This window comes from Cololabis saira, chromosome 20 (genome assembly GCF_033807715.1).
Source record: "Cololabis saira isolate AMF1-May2022 chromosome 20, fColSai1.1, whole genome shotgun sequence".
NCBI classification, from domain to species: Eukaryota; Metazoa; Chordata; class Actinopteri; order Beloniformes; family Belonidae; genus Cololabis; species Cololabis saira.
The window spans coordinates 3609465-3626105 of NC_084606.1; the positions used below are offsets into that span (position 1 = coordinate 3609465).

The following is a 16641-nucleotide window of genomic DNA, read 5'->3' on the forward strand; positions in this document are numbered from 1 at the left end:
TGTATGAGCCTTAGAATGAAAACAACACATGCTGCATGTTTCTATATTAGTTATAACTAGGGGAGGATTTTTTTTTTTCATTATGGACTTTGAGAATAAAGTCAGAATGTCGAGAAAAAAGTCGAAATGTCGAGAAAAAAGTCGAAATGTTGAGATTAAAAAGGAAAGGAAAAAGGAAGAAAAAAAAGAGAAAAAAAGGAAAAAAAGACGAAATAGGGAAAAAAAAGAAGAAAAAAAGAAGGAAAAAATAAAAAAGAAGGAAAAAGAGAAAAAAAGGAAAAAAGAGGAAATAAAGGAAAAAAGAAGAAAAAAAGAAGAAAAAAAGGAAAAAGGTAGAAAAAAAAGAGAAAAAAAAGAGGAAATAAAGGAAAAAAGAAGAAAAAAATAAAAAAGGAAAAAGGCAGAAAAAAAGAGAAAAAAAGGAACAAAAGACGAAATAAAGGAAAAAAAGAAAAAAAAAGAAAAAAATTGTATAAGACTTGGAATGAAGGCAACACATGCTGCATGTTTCTATATTAGTTAGAACTGGGGGAGGATTTTTTTTTTCATTATGCACTTATGCATGACGAGAAAAAAGTTGAAATGTTGAGATTAAAAAGGAAAGGAAAAGGTAAGAAAAAAAGAGGAAAAAAAGGAAAAAAAGAAAAAAAGTGAAGAAAAGAGAAAGGAAGAAAAAAAAGGAAAAAAGAAAAAAGAAGAAAAAAGAGAAAAAAAGGAAGAAAAGAGAAAAAAGTCGAAATTTCGAGAAAAAAGTCGAAATGTCAAGATTAAAGTTGAAGTACAATCTTGAGAAAAAAGTCAAAATGTCGAGAAAAAAGTAGAGAAAAAAGTCGAAATGTCGAGAAAAAAGTTGAAATGTTGAGATTAAAAAGGAAAGGAAAAAGGAAGAAAAAAAGAGAAAAAAGGAACAAAAGACGAAATAAAGGAAAAAAGAAAAAAAGAGGAAAAAAAAGAGGAAAAAAAAGAAAAAAAAGGAAGAAAAGATCAAAAAGAGAGAACAAGGAAAAAAGAACATAATAAAGGTTTGCCGACCCCTGCATTAAACCATATCTTCCTACGTCCACGTCCGTCTCTGTGTTTAGACTCCCCTGCTCGTGGGCCGGTCGCCCCCCGCCCTTCCTGTTGGTGTTTCCTTCTCTGTAAGTACATTATCACTTCTGTTGCTGTGAACTCTCTCAGTCTCAGTCTCAGTCTGCAACAGGCCACCATGAAGGAGACAGCTTTCATGTTCCTTCTCTGTAAGTATCACTTCTGATGTACTTTTACATTTGCTTCAGTGGAGGCTTTTTTTTAAAAAAAAGATCTGTGCTGCTAACAAACAAACAGGCTTATTACTCAAATAATATTAACAGCTATCGTCACATGAGATATAAATAATATCAGATTATCAGGTAACTTACATCATCACCGACGCACACTGTTGAACAAAGAAATAAAGATGATGAAGAAACGCTCGGTGGAAGATTAATCAACTAATTGAAAATAGTTTCATTCAACACACTGCGCATGCGCAAACAGTCTCTGCATGAAGCAGCTGGCTGTGAAGTCTACTCTGCACAGCAGGGAATTCACAACATTAGTGCTAAAGTCAGCTACTGGTCACTCTTCTGTTTTTAGTCCGGACGTTACAGGGTCAAACCTTTAGTTTTAAACCTCTCTCAGTATCTGAGGTTCATAAGAAATCCTTAGATTTTATAAAACCTGGTCCTGATCAGCTCGAACTTTACTCTAAAACTGTCAGCTGATTTTATTACGGAACCTATTACTCTCTTTTTAACCTTTGTACCGTCTTCGGGTCAAAATGACCTAATTATCCTGCTCTCTCCTTCCTTCCTTCCTTCCTTCCTTCCTTCCTTCCTTCCTTCCTTCCTTCCTTCCTTCCTTCCTTCCTTCCTTCCTTCCTTCCTTCCTTCCTTCCTTCCTTCTTCCCTTCCTTCCTTCCTTCTTCCCTTCCTTCCTTCCTTCTTCCCTTCCTTCCTTCCTTCCTTCCTTCCTTCCTTCCTTCCTTCCTTCCTTCCTCCCTTCCTTCTTTCCTTCCTTCCTCCCTTCCTTCTTTCCTTCCTTCCTTCTTCCCTTCCTTCCTTCCTTCCTTCCTTCCTTCCTTCCTTCCTTCCTTCCTTCCTTCCTTCCTTCCTTCCTTCTTCCCTTCCTTCCTTCCTTCTTCCCTTCCTTCCTTCCTTCTTCCCTTCCTTCCTTCCTTCCTTCCTTCCTTCCTTCCTTCCTTCCTTCCTTCCTCCCTTCCTTCTTTCCTTCCTTCCTCCCTTCCTTCTTTCCTTCCTTCCTTCTTCCCTTCCTTCCTTCCTTCCTTCCTTCCTTCCTTCCTTCCTTCCTTCCTTCCTTCCTCCCTTCCTTCTTTCCTTCCTTCCTCCCTTCCTTCTTTCTTCCTTCCTTCCGTCCTTCCTTCCTTCCTTCCTTCCTTCCTTCCTTCCTTCCTTCCTTCCTTCCTTCCTTCCTTCCTTCCTTCCTTCCTTCCTTCTTTCCTTCCTTCCTTCTTCCCTTCCTTCCTTCCTTCCTTCCTTCCTTCCTCCCTTCCTTCCTTCTTTCTTCCTTCCTTCCGTCCTTCCTTCCTTCCTTCCTTCCTTCTTCCCTTCCTTCCTTCCTTATTCCCTTCCTTCCTTCCTTCCTTCCTTCCTTCCTTCCTTCCTTCCTTCCTTCCTTCCTTTCTCCCTTCCTTCCTCCCTTCCTTCTTTCTTCCTTCCTTCCGTCCTTCCTTCTTTCCTTCCTTCCTTCTGCCCTTCCTTCCTTCCTCCCTTCATTCCTTCCTTCCTTCTTTCCTTCTCTCTCCTTCCTTCTTCCCTTCCTTCCTTCTTCCCTTCCTTCCTTCCTTCCTTTCTCCCTTCCTTCCTTCCTCCCTTCCTTCTTTCCTTCCTTCCTTCCTTCCTTCCTTCCTTCCTTCCTTCCTTCCTTCCTTCCTTCCTTCTTTCCTTCCTTCCTTCTTCCCTTCCTTCTTTCCTTCCTTCCTTCTTCCCTTCCTTCCTTCCTTCCTTCCTTCCTTCCTTTCTTTCTTTCTTTCTTCCTTCCTTCCTTCTTCCCTTCCTTCCTTCTGCCCTTCCTTCTTTCCTTCCTTCCTTCCTTCCTTCCATCCTTCCTTCCTTCCTTCCTTCCTTCCTTCCTTTCTCCCTTCCTTCCTTCCTTCCTTCTTTCCTTCTTCCCTTCATTCCTTCCTTCCTTCCTTCCTTTCTCCCTTCCTTCCTTCTTCCCTTCCTTCCTTCTGCCCTTCCTTCCTTCTTCCCTTCCTTCCTTCCTTCTTCCCTTCCTTCCTTCCTTCCTTCCTTTCTCCCTTCCTTCCATCCTTCTTCCCTTCCTTCCTTCCTTCTTCCCTTCCTTCCTTCCTTCTTCCCTTCCTTCCTTCCTTCCTTCCTTCCTTCCTTCCTTCCTTTCTCCCTTCCTTCCTTCCTCCCTTCCTTCTTTCCTTCCTTCCTCCCTTCCTTCTTTCCTTCCTTCCTTCTTCCCTTCCTTCCTTCCTTCCTTCCTTCCTTCCTTCCTTCCTTCCTTTCTCCCTTCCTTCCTCCCTTCCTTCTTTCCTTCCTTCCTTCCGTCCTTCCTTCTTTCCTTCCTTCCTTCTGCCCTTCCTTCCTTCCTTCTTCCCTTCCTTCCTTCCTTCTTCCCTTCCTTCCTTCCTTCCTTCCTTCCTTTCTCCCTTCCTTCCTCCCTTCCTTCTTTCCTTCCTTCATTCCGTCCTTTATCCCTTCCTTCATTCCTTCCTTCCTTCTTTCCTTCTTTCCTTCCTTCCTTCTTCCCTTCCTTCCTTCTACCCTTCCTTCCTCCCTTCCTTCTTTCCTTCCTTCCTTCCTTCCTTCCTTCTTTCCTTCTTTCCTTCCTTCCTTCTTCCCTTCCTTCCTTCTACCCTTCCTTCCTTCCTTCCTTCCTTCCTTCCTTCCTTCCTTCCTCCCTTCCTTCCTTCCTTCCTTCCTTCCTCCCTTCCTTCTTTCCTTCCTTCCTTCCTTCCTTCCTTCTTTCCTTCCTTCCTTCTTCCCTTCCTTCCTTCCTTCCTTCCTTCCTTTCTCCCTTCCTTCCTTCCTCCCTTCCTTCTTTCCTGCTGCTCTCTGCTTCCTTCTTCCCTTCCTTCCTTCCTTCCTTCCTTCCTTCCTTCCTTCCTTCCTTCCTTCCTTCCTTCCTTCCTTCCTTCCTTCCTTCCTTTCTTCCTTCCTTCCTTCCTTCTTCCCTTCCTTCCTTCTGCCCTTCCTTCCTTCCTTCCTTCCTTCCTTCCTTCTTCCCTTCCTTCCTTCTTCCCTTCCTTCCTTCCTTCCTTCTGCCCTTCCTTCCTTCCTTCCTTCCTTCTTCCCTTCCTTCCTTCCTTCCTTCCTTCCTTCCTTCTGCCCTTCCTTCCTTCCTTTCTTCCTTCTTCCCTTCCTTCCTTCCTTCTTCCCTTCCTTCCTTCCTTCTTCCCTTCCTTCCTTCCTTCCTTCCTTCCTTCCTTCCTTTCTCCCTTCCTTCCTTCCTCCCTTCCTTCTTTCCTTCCTTCCTCCCTTCCTTCTTTCCTTCCTTCCTTCCTTTCTTCCTTTCTCCCTTCCTTCCTTCCTCCCTTCCTTCTTTCCTTCCTTCCTTCCTTCCTTCCTTCCTTCCTTCCTTCCTTCCTTCCTTCTTTCCTTCCTTCCTTCTGCCCTTCCTTCCTTCCTTCTTCCCTTCCTTCCTTCCTTCCTTCCTTCCTTCCTTCCTTCCTTCCTTTCTCCCTTCCTTCCTCCCTTCCTTCTTTCCTTCCTTCATTCCGTCCTTTCTCCCTTCCTTCCTTCCTTCCTTCCTTCCTTCCTTCCTTCCTTCCTTCCTTCCTTTCTCCCTTCCTTCTTTCCTTCCTTCCTTCTTCCCTTCCTTCCTTCCTTCTTCCCTTTCTTTCCTTCCTTCCTTCCTTCCTTCCTTCCTTCCTTCCTTCCTTCCTTCCTTCCTTTCTCCCTTCCTTCCTCCCTTCCTTCTTTCCTTCCTTCATTCCGTCCTTTCTCCCTTCCTTCATTCCTTCCTTCCTTCCTTCCTCTCTCCTTCCTTCTTCCCTTCCTTCCTTCTACCCTTCCTTCCTTCCTTCCTTTCTCCCTTCCTTCCTTTCTCCCTTCCTTCCTTCCTCCCTTCCTTCTTTCCTTCCTTCCTTCCTTCCTTCCTTCCTTCCTTCCTTCCTTCCTTCCTTCCTTCCTTCCTTCCTTCTTTCCTTCCTTCCTTCTGCCCTTCCTTCCTTCCTCCCTTCCTTCCTTCTTCCCTTCCTTCCTTTCTTCCTTCCTTCCTTCCTTCTGCCCTTCCTTCCTTCCTTCCTTCCTTCTTCCCTTCTTTCCTTCCTTCTTCTCTCCCTCCTTCCTTGACCCTAAGACAGCACAAGGGTTAATCTTTCCTTGTTCACAAACTAAATCCTGACTATATAGAAATCTGCTTCTGTTAAAAGGTGCTGACCCTGGTATTCTAAACAAATACAGGCCCATCTCTAAATGTCTGCTCTGATGAAGGTTCTGGAATCTCGTGTGAGTCGTCAACTTAACCTTTGTGCTGTGTTTGGGTCAAGGGAGGGTGAAGGGAGAAAAGAAGGAAGGAAGGAAGGAAAGAAGGAAGTAAGGAAGAAAGGAGAAAAGAAGGAAAGAAGGAAGGGAGAAAAGATAGAAGGAAGGAAAGGAGGAAGGAAGTAGGAAAGGGAGTAAGGAAAGGAGAAAATATGGAACGGGGGAAAGAAGGGAGAAAAGATGGAAGGAAGGAAGGAAGTAGGAAAGGGAGTAAGGAAGGGAGAAAAGATGAAAGGAAGGGAGAAAGGAAAGAAGGAAGGAAGGAAGGAAGGGAAGAAGGAAGGAAGGAAGGGTAGAAGGAAGGAAGGGAAGAAGGAAGGAGAGAGGAGGAGGAAAGAAGGAAGGAAGGGAGAAAGGAAGGAAGGAAGGAAGGAATGAAGGAAGGGAGAAAGGACGGAATGAAGGAAGGAAAGAAGGAAGGGAGGAAGGAAGGAAGGAAGGAAGGAAGGAAGGAAGGAAGGAAGGAAGGAAGGGAGAAAGGAAGGAAGGAAGGAAGGAAGGAAGGAAGGGAAGAAGGAAGGAAGGAAGGGAAGAAGGAAGGAAGGAAGGAAAGAAGGAAGGGAGGAAGGAAGGAAGGGAGAAAGGAAGGAAGGAAGGAAGGAAGGAAGGAAGGAAGGAAGGAAGGGAAGAAGGAAGGAAGGAAAGAAGGAAGGGAGGAAGGAAGGAAGGGAGAAAGGAATGAAGGAAGGGAGAAAGAAAGGAAGGAAGGAAGGAAGGAAGGAAGGAAGGAAGGAAGGAAGGAAGGGAAGAAGGAAGGAAGGAAGGGAAGAAGGAAGGAAGGAAGGGCAGAAGGAAGGAAGGAAAGAAGGAAGGAAGGAAGGAAGGGAGGAAGGAAGGGAGAAAGGAAGGAAGGAAGGAAGGAAGGAAGGAAGGAAGGAAGGAAGGAAGGAAGGAAGGAAGGGAAGAAGGAAGGAAGGAAGGGAAGAAGGAAGGAAGGAAGGGCAGAAGGAAGGAAGGAAAGAAGGAAGGAAGGAAGGAAGGGAGGAAGGAAGGGAGAAAGGAAGGAAGGAAGGAAGGAAGGAAGGAAGGAAGGAAGGAAGGAAGGAAGGAAGGAAGGAAGGAAGGAAGGGAAGAAGGAAGGAAGGAAGGAAGGGAGGAAGGAAGGAAGGGAGAAAGGAAGGAAGGAAGGAAGGAAGGAAGGGAAGAAGGAAGGAAGGAAAGAAGGAAGGAAGGAAGGAAGGAAGGGAGAAAGGAAGGGAGGGAAGAAGGGAGGGAAGAAGTAGGAAAAGCAAATAAGGTAATAAAGGAACGAATGACGAAGGGAGGTAGGAAGAAAAATGAGTAAAGGAGGGTAAAAAAGGAGGAAAAGAGGAAAGGAAGAAGGAAGGAGAGAGCAGGAGGAAAGAAGGAAAGAAGAATTGGGTCATTTTGACCCAAAGACAGAACAAGGTTAAGCAGCAGCCCAGGGCTGGTTGCAGATGCGTGGCAATAGAATAGAATAGAATAGAATAGAATAGAATAGAATAGAATAGAATAGAATGTCTTTATTGTCATGTGTACAACGAAATTGGATGCAATCTTCTTTAAGGTGCATGGTTTAAAAAATATATATATTAAAACAACAACAACAACTATATAAATAAATAATCTCTAAAAGGACACAAACAGGAAGACAAAATACAGTATTCACATTTGGCAGGTATTAAATGATTCTATCAGGTATTAAATGATTCTATATCAGGAATTAAATGATTCTATATTAAATGATTCTATCAGGTATTAAATGATTCTATCAGGTATTAAATGATTCTATATTAAATGATTCTATATTAAATGATTCTATCAGGTATTAAATGATTCTATATCAGGTATTAAATGATTCTATATTAAATGATTCTATCAGGTATTACATGATTCTATATTAAATGATTCTATCAGGTATTAAATGATTCTATATTAAATGATTCTATATCAGGTATTAAATGATTCTATATTAAATGATTCTATCAGGTATTAAATGATTCTATCAGGTATTAAATGATTCTTTCAGGTATTAAATGATTCTATATTAAATGATTCTATATCAGGTATTAAATGATTCTATCAGGTATTAAATGATTCTATATCAGGTATTAAATGATTCTATCAGGTATTAAATGATTCTATATTAAATGATTCTATATCAGGTATTAAATGATTCTATATCAGGTATTACATTTTTTTCGTACGTTTTTTCGTACGTTTTTTCGTTCGTTTTTTTTGTATGTTTTTTCATACGTTTTCTCGTACGTTTTTTTTCGTACTTTTTTTCGTACGTTTTTTCGTACGTTTTTTTTCGTACGTTTTTTTCTTACGTTTTTTCGTACGTTTTTTTCATACGTTTTTTCGTACTTTTTTTCTTACGTTTTTTTCTTACGTTTTTTCGTACGTTTTTTTTCGTACGTTTTTTTTCCGTACGTTTTTCCGTAAATTTTTTTTCGTACGTTTTTTTCGTACGTTTTTTCGTACGTTTTTTCGTACGTTTTCTCGTACGTTTTCTCGTACGTTTTTTTTGTACGTTTTTTTTCGTACGTTTTTTCATACGTTTTTTTTTCGTACGTTTTTTCGTAGGTTTTTTTTTCGTACGTTTTTTTCTTACGTTTTTTCGTACGTTTTTTTTCGTACGTTTTTTCGTACGTTTTTTTCGTACGTTTTTTCTTACGTTTTTTCGTACGTTTTTTGTACGTTTTTTGTACGTTTTCTCGTACGTTTTCTCGTACGTTTTTTCGTACGTTTTTTCGTACGTTTTTTTCTTATGTTTTTTCGTACTTTTTTTTCGTACGTTTTTTCGTACGTTTTTTTTCTTATTTTTTTTCGTACGTTTTTTCGTAGGTTTTTTTCATATTTCTTTTCGTACGTTTTTTTGTACGTTTTTTTCGTACGTTTTTTCATACGTTTTTTTTTGTACGTCTATAGCAGTATTAAATGATTCTATCAGGTATTAAATGATTCTATCAGGTATTAAATGATTCTATATCAGGTATTAAATGATTCTATATTAAATGATTCTATATCAGGTATTAAATGATTCTATATTAAATGATTCTATATCAGGTATTAAATGATTCTATATTAAATGATTCTATATTAAATGATTCTATATTAAATGATTCTATCAGGTATTAAATGATTCTATATTAAATGATTCTATATTAAATGATTCTATATTAAATGATTCTATCAGGTATTAAATGATTCTATATTAAATGATTCTATATCAGGTATTAAATGATTCTATATTAAATGATTCTATATTAAATGATTCTATATCAGGTATTAAATGATTCTATATTAAATGATTCTATATCAGGTATTAAATGATTCTATATTAAATGATTCTATATCAGGTATTAAATGATTCTATATCAGGTATTAAATGATTCTATATCAGGTATTAAATGATTCTATATCAGGTATTAAATGATTCTATATTAAATGATTCTATATCAGGTATTAAATGATTCTATATTAAATGATTCTATATTAAATGATTCTATCAGGTATTAAATGATTCTGTATTAAATGATTCTATATCAGGTATTAAATGATTCTATATCAGGTATTACATTTTTTTCGTACGTTTTTTCGTACGTTTTTTCGTTCGTTTTTTTCATACGTTTTTTCATACGTTTTCTCGTACGTTTTTTTCGTACGTTTTTTCGTACTTTTTTTCGTACGTTTTTTCGTACGTTTTTTTTTCGTACGTTTTTTTCTTACGTTTTTTCGTACGTTTTTTTCATACGTTTTTTCATACTTTTTTTCTTACGTTTTTTTCTTACGTTTTTTCGTACGTTTTTTTTCGTACGTTTTTTTTCCGTACGTTTTTCCGTAAATTTTTTTTCGTACGTTTTTTTCGTACGTTTTTTCGTACGTTTTTTCGTACGTTTTCTCGTACATTTTCTCGTACGTTTTTTCGTACGTTTTTTTTGTACGTTTTTTTTCGTACGTTTTTTCGTAGGTTTTTTTTTCGTACGTTTTTTTCTTACGTTTTTTCGTACGTTTTTTTTCGTACGTTTTTTCGTACGTTTTTTTCGTACGTTTTTTCTTACGTTTTTTCGTACGTTTTTTGTACGTTTTTTGTACGTTTTTTTCTTATGTTTTTTCGTACTTTTTTTTTCGTACGTTTTTTCGTACGTTTTTTCGTTCGTTTTTTTTTCGTACGTTTTTTTTCTTATTTTTTTTCGTACGTTTTTTCGTAGGTTTTTTTCGTACGTTTTTTGTACGTTTTTTTTTCGTACGTTTTTTTCATATTTCTTTTCGTACGTTTTTTTGTACGTTTTTTTCGTACGTTTTTTCATACGTTTTTTTTTGTACGTCTATAGCAGTATTAAATGATTCTATCAGGTATTAAATGATTCTATATCAGGAATTAAATAATTCTATATTAAATGATTCTATATCAGGTATTAAATGATTCTATATTAAATGATTCTATATCAGGTATTAAATGATTCTATATTAAATGATTCTATATCAGGTATTAAATGATTCTATATTAAATGATTCTATATTAAATGATTCTATATTAAATGATTCTATCAGGTATTAAATGATTCTATATTAAATGATTCTATATTAAATGATTCTATATTAAATGATTCTATATCAGGTATTAAATGATTCTATATTAAATGATTCTATATCAGGTATTAAATGATTCTATATTAAATGATTCTATATCAGGTATTAAATGATTCTATATTAAATGATTCTATCAGGTATTAAATGATTCTATATTAAATGATTCTATATTAAATGATTCTATATTAAATGATTCTATATTAAATGATTCTATATCAGGTATTAAATGATTCTATATTAAATGATTCTATATTAAATGATTCTATATTAAATGATTCTATCAGGTATTAAATGATTCTCTTCCGGCTCTCAGCGAAGGCGGTCGCATTTTCTGCTCCCTCCTGCCCTTATCTGCCCTGCTGCTTTTTGTCCTGTCTTGTCTTCAGAGTCTCTCCTTTTCACTCCTCTGAAACTCTACAATCATGGAATTGATTAACTGGACCCTCAGTACCATTGACCAAATTTTTGCAACAAGAAGCCAGGGGGTAAGGGAGCCCTCCTGCCCCGACGGAACATTTTTTGCCGGCTATACGATGGACTCCTATAAGAACTGGCGCCCTCTGTGCCTCAAAATTTTATCTGTCGAGGATGTTGAGGACGCCTTCATAATTGGATTTATGATAGCAGGATTTCTCCTAATTGGAGTGGGGATCTTCCTGGCCTATCGACAATCGCGGAAGGCTGCGGGGGCCGTTCTGGCCCTCTCTGAGCTGCCCGAAGCTGCTGAAGGATTGAGCATGGGGCTCAGCACTCAGACTGTAACGCTGGGAGAGCAGGGCCGCAAGCTGGATGCGATTCTTGAACAGAATCGTAGGCTAGCAGGGGTCTTTGAGCTCTATAACAAGATGGAGAAAACCTTGGAGAAGCTGGGCACCCGGCTTGGCGGGGACTGATCACAAATTCGTCTGAGCGGAGTTATTGATCGATTGAGGATCCAGAAGAAAAAGCAGACGGAAAATTACCGAGCTGCCTGCAAATTGTTGATTAGTTTTTGGCCTTGAAGGAGCGGCTGGCAAGCCTCTCCGCTATAATCTCCCGGGAGGAATGTAAACATGACGCTCTGCACCCAACCTAACCCTCCCCCGTCAAAACATCTGAGGATTCTGACTCCCAGAACTGTACCGCTGTTCGATAACATCAAGGACGCTTGGCTACTCTCGGGGAGAAAGGTCGTCGGTCTTACCGCGTTACAGACTCTCACATACACACTGACACACACACACCTCCCTCTCCCCATCCAACCGCCTTCCTGGCTCCCCTCTCTTATCAGCCCCTCCCGACAAGGACGTCCGGGTTTGAGCGCCAGCAACCCGGCCCTCGCTTGGATGAACTGTGCCGGGACCACCCCCCCCCCCCCCGACTTGCCCACCCCCAATCACCCACGTGCAAGTCCTGTGACGTCTGTGCTTCGTGTCTGCGAGGTGTTTTTTTGCAACTTGATATTGTGTATTGTATGATATTCAATGTGAAGATGTATTTTTTTTCTCCTCCCCCCCTATCCCAGTGTTACCCTTTGGAAAACAGGCGCATAATTCCATCAGTGCCGCCGCCGGTGTATCCGAAGTCAATAACAGTTTTCTAAACTGACTCAATAAAGCTGATTCTGATTCTGATTCTGATTCTGATATTAAATGATTCTATATCAGGTATTAAATGATTCTACGGCAGGTCTTTTTTTCCCTCTTTTTTCCCTCTTTTTTCCCGTTTTTTCCTTCTTTTTTCCCTCCTTTTTTCCCTCGTTTTTCCCTCTTTTTTTTCCTTTTTTTCTTGTTGTTTTGCACAAACTAAGATATTTAGTGTTAAAGGATGAAATTATTTGTATTTTTTTGTTTTGTTTTCTTATCTTCTCTTTTAATTGTTGTCTTTTTACATGTCCAAAATAAATCAAATCTCGAGTTCTTGATATGGAAAGCTGGATCAAGCCTTCTTATGACTCAAAAAACATATACTAATAGTTTCAAAAGTGGAAAAATCCGAGAAACAACCCACTATCCGGCCACATTTTCTACTGAAGAGGATTTAAGTCCTGCTAAAACTGACATTTGTTTTGTTTTTTATTCAGGGATGACTGTGTGGGATTCTGCTACAGGTAAGATTACAACTGATTACAACACAATATTACATTCACTGATGAAGTCTCAGTGTGATTAACTGTGTATTTTATTTGAATACAAATCATTTAGAGCTGAATATTATGGAGCTAGAACAGTCTCATAATTCACAAATGCACAGGACAAGTTTTACAAATGCACAGACCGATTTGCAAATACACACACAGTTTCACACGTGCACAGGACAATTCACACGTGCGTAGGACAAGATATACAAATGTATTTTTGATGCACACACAAATATAACCTGATTTACACATGTTTTTTTGTCTGTGAGCTGCGCTGGATTTGTGTGTGAGTTTTGAGACTCTCCTGACGTGACTAGATACGTTTTTTCGTACTTTTTTTTTCGTACGTTTTTTCGTACGTTTTTTCGTTCGTTTTTTTTTCGTACGTTTTTTTTCTTATTTTTTTTCGTACGTTTTTTCGTAGGTTTTTTTCGTACGTTTTTTGTACGTTTTTTTTTCGTACGTTTTTTTTCTTATTTTTTTTCGTACGTTTTTCCGTAAATTTCTTTTCGTACGTTTTTTTGTACGTTTTTTCATACGTTTTTTTTTGTACGTCTATAGCAGTATTAAATGATTCTGTCAGGTATTAAATGATTCTATATCAGATCCACACATAGGTTTTTTTTAACACGGAAGGATCTGCAACCAATCAGATTAAAGGGGCGGATACACCTGCTGTTTGAACTGCGTTAGCGCTGGTTTGTCGGGCTGATCAACCAGAGCCGTCAGGAGACTGCACTCCAAGTCCTGCCGATGCAGCAACTGATGATGAAAAACAGCGGAGATTTTTATATATTTGCTCCGTTTGGTTTCACGAAGTATTACTGTCCCGCTGATTGAGCTCAGAACCAGACAGACAGCAGAGAGCTGCTGCGCTGCCTGGCGGGGACGAGCTGCAGCGGCCAGGTGGAGCAGCACGCGCATGTCAGGAGATTAATTTACCCAAATATCTGGAGTAAAGTCGGTATCAGTGACTGATAACCGAAGAACCTCTGTATCCAGCTCAGATGTTTGATGATCGGTGGACTAAACCCCGACCAGCATCATCACGGCTGCATCTTCCCATGCATGACTCTATCTGCACCGGGAATGTGTTGATCTGCCGCCGCTGTTTTGACACACGTTTGTCTCTGTGTGGTGGCGATGTCACATCATAAATGTGAGGATAACAGCTGCTTGTTTCTATGTTTCTATCAGGTATTAAATGATTCTATATCAGGTATTAAATGATTCTATATCAGGTATTACATTTTTTTCGTACGTTTTTTCGTTCGTTTTTTTCGTACGTTTTTTCATACGTTTTCTCGTACGTTTTTTTCGTACGTTTTTTCGTACTTTTTTTCGTACGTTTTTTCGTACGTTTTTTTTTCGTACGTTTTTTTTCTTATGTTTTTTCGTACGTTTTTTTCATACGTTTTTTCGTACTTTTTTTCTTACGTTTTTTTCTTACGTTTTTTTTCGTACGTTTTTTTTCCGTACGTTTTTCCGTAAATTTTTTTTCGTACGTTTTTTTCGTACGTTTTTTCGTACGTTTTTTCGTATTTTTTCTCGTACGTTTTCTTGTACGTTTTTTCGTACGTTTTTTTTGTACGTTTTTTTCGTACGTTTTTTCATACGTTTTTTTTCCGTACGTTTTTTCGTAGGTTTTTTTTTTGTACGTTTTTTTCTTACGTTTTTTCGTACGTTTTATTTCGTACGTTTTTTCGTACGTTTTTTTCGTACGTTTTTTCTTACGTTTTTTCGTACGTTTTTTGTACGTTTTTTGTACGTTTTCTCGTACGTTTTTTCGTACGTTTTTTCGTACGTTTTTTCGTACGTTTTTTTCTTGTTTTTTCGTACTTTTTTTTTCGCACGTTTTTTCGTACGTTTTTTCGTTCGTTTTTTTTTCGTACGTTTTTTTTCTTATTTTCTTTCGTACGTTTTTTCGTACGTTTTTTCGTACGTTTTTTTCTTATGTTTTTTCGTACTTTTTTTTTTGCACGTTTTTTTTGTACGTTTTTTCGTTCGTTTTTTTTTCGTACGTTTTTTTTCTTATTTTTTTTTTCGTACGTTTTTTCGTACGTTTTTTTCGTACGTTTTTTGTACGTTTTTTTTTCGTACGTTTTTTTCATATTTCTTTTCGTACGTTTTTTTGTACGTTTTTTTCGTACGTTTTTTCATACGTTTTTTTTTGTACGTCTATAGCAGTATTAAATGATTCTGTCAGGTATTAAATGATTCTATCAGGTATTAAATGATTCTATATCAGGTATTAAATGATTCTATATTAAATGATTCTATCAGGTATTAAATGATTATATATTAAATGATTCTATATCAGGTATTAAATGATTCTATATTAAATGATTCTATATCAGGTATTAAATGATTCTATATTAAATGATTCTATATCAGGTATTAAATGATTCTATATCAGGTATTAAATGATTCTATATTAAATGATTCTATATTAAATGATTCTATATTAAATGATTCTATATCAGGTATTAAATGATTCTATATCAGGTATTAAATTTTTTTCGTACGTTTTTTCGTTCGTTTTTTTCGTACGTTTTTTCATACGTTTTCTCGTACGTTTTTTTCGTACGTTTTTTCGTACTTTTTTTCGTACGTTTTTTCGTACTTTTTTTCGTACGTTTTTTCGTACGTTTTTTTTTCGTACGTTTTTTTCTTATGTTTTTTCGTACGTTTTTTTCATACGTTTTTTCGTACTTTTTTTCTTACGTTTTTTTCTTACGTTTTTTCGTACGTTTTTTTTTCGTACGTTTTTTTTCCGTACGTTTTTCCGTAAATTTTTTTTCGTACGTTTTTTTCGTACGTTTTTTCGTACGTTTTTTCGTATTTTTTCTCGTATGTTTTCTTGTACGTTTTTTCGTACGTTTTTTTTGTACGTTTTTTTTCGTACGTTTTTTCATGTTTTTTTTCCGTACGTTTTTTCGTAGGTTTTTTTTTTGTACGTTTTTTTCTTACGTTTTTTCGTACGTTTTATTTCGTACGTTTTTTCGTACGTTTTTTTCGTACGTTTTTTCTTACGTTTTTTCGTACATTTTTTGTACGTTTTTTGTACGTTTTCTCGTACGTTTTTTCGTACGTTTTTTCGTACGTTTTTTCGTACGTTTTTTTCTTATGTTTTTTCGTACTTTTTTTTTCGCACGTTTTTTCGTACGTTTTTTCGTTCATTTTTTTTTCGGACGTTTTTTTTCTTATTTTTTTTCGTACGTTTTTTCGTACGTTTTTTTCGTACGTTTTTTGTACGTTTTTTTTTCGTACGTTTTTTTCATATTTCTTTTCGTACGTTTTTTTGTACGTTTTTTTCGTACGTTTTTTCATACGTTTTTTTTTGTACGTCTATAGCAGTATTAAATGATTCTATCAGGTATTAAATGATTCTATATCAGGTATTAAATGATTCTATATTAAATGATTCTATCAGGTATTAAATGATTCTATCAGGTATTAAATGATTATATATTAAATGATTCTATCAGGTATTAAATGATTCTATATTAAATGATTCTATATTAAATGATTCTATATCAGGTATTAAATGATTCTATATTAAATGATTCTATCAGGTATTAAATGATTCTATATCAGGTATTAAATGATTCTATATCAGGTATTAAATGATTCTATATTAAATGATTCTATATCCAGCATCATCACGGCTGCATCTTCCCATGCATGACTCTATCTGCACCGGGAATGTGTTGATCTGCCACCGCTGTTTTGACACATGTTTGTCTCTGTGTGGTGGCGATGTCACATCATAAATGTGAGGATAACAGCTGCTTGTTTCTGACCTCCGTGTCTGGTCCCTGGTCAGCTGGTCTGACCGGGACCAGCGCCGCTCGCGGCCAGAGCCAGAACGACCTGCAGCAATATTCACCCCCGTCAACAGGCTTGTTCTCCTGAAAGACACCTGGGGCCTGTACTACGAAGCGGGATTTGGGGTTAGCGAGGTAACTTCAGGTTTAACCCTGGGTTTTCAGGACTACGACGGTGGTTCACTTCTTACCGGGACACATCGCCATGGTAACTTATGCTGAACAGCTAACCTGCTCCGGAGCAGGTTATGTTCCAGATACAGATCGCCGGGTGTAAAAGCACCGCCCACTGACCAATCAGCTCTCTTGGAAAATGGCATGCCCTTTCGAAGAGAATCCAGTGGAGCTCGGTGCGCGGATCGTGAGAGGATCCCTCCGAAGAGAACGCGTATTCAGGGACCACCAAAACCCCTTTGCTTTCCCTGATGAGTAGCCTACCTGTATGAAAGATCCAAAAAAAAAGAAAAAAGAGGTGGAGGAGAAAATAAAAAATAAATCAATCAATGAATAAATAAAACAAATCATCACCCAAAATCCGATGTACGGTCAATCCAAAACTAATACCAATTAAATAAATAAATCAAGAAGAAATGAAAAAGAAGATGCATTTGTAAGGGGATAGCAAAAAAGGGATTTTCAATTTCGTCCCTCGAACATT

The 16641-nt window shown here is 37.7% G+C and overlaps 1 protein-coding gene across 1 annotated transcript in view; it reads left to right on the top strand.

Annotated features, from left to right (window-relative positions):
* The first annotated feature begins 1196 nt into the window (after positions 1 to 1196).
* The window catches only part of LOC133420737 (low affinity immunoglobulin gamma Fc region receptor II-a-like), a 39745-nt gene continuing 24300 nt past the window's right edge, over positions 1197 to 16641 (top strand). Inside the window, exons 1-2 of the mRNA XM_061710522.1 lie at positions 1197 to 1238; positions 12100 to 12126. Of these exons, the coding sequence (XP_061566506.1) occupies positions 1208 to 1238; positions 12100 to 12126 (58 nt within the window). The 5' untranslated portion in view covers positions 1197 to 1207. The remainder of the gene's footprint in view (positions 1239 to 12099; positions 12127 to 16641) is intronic.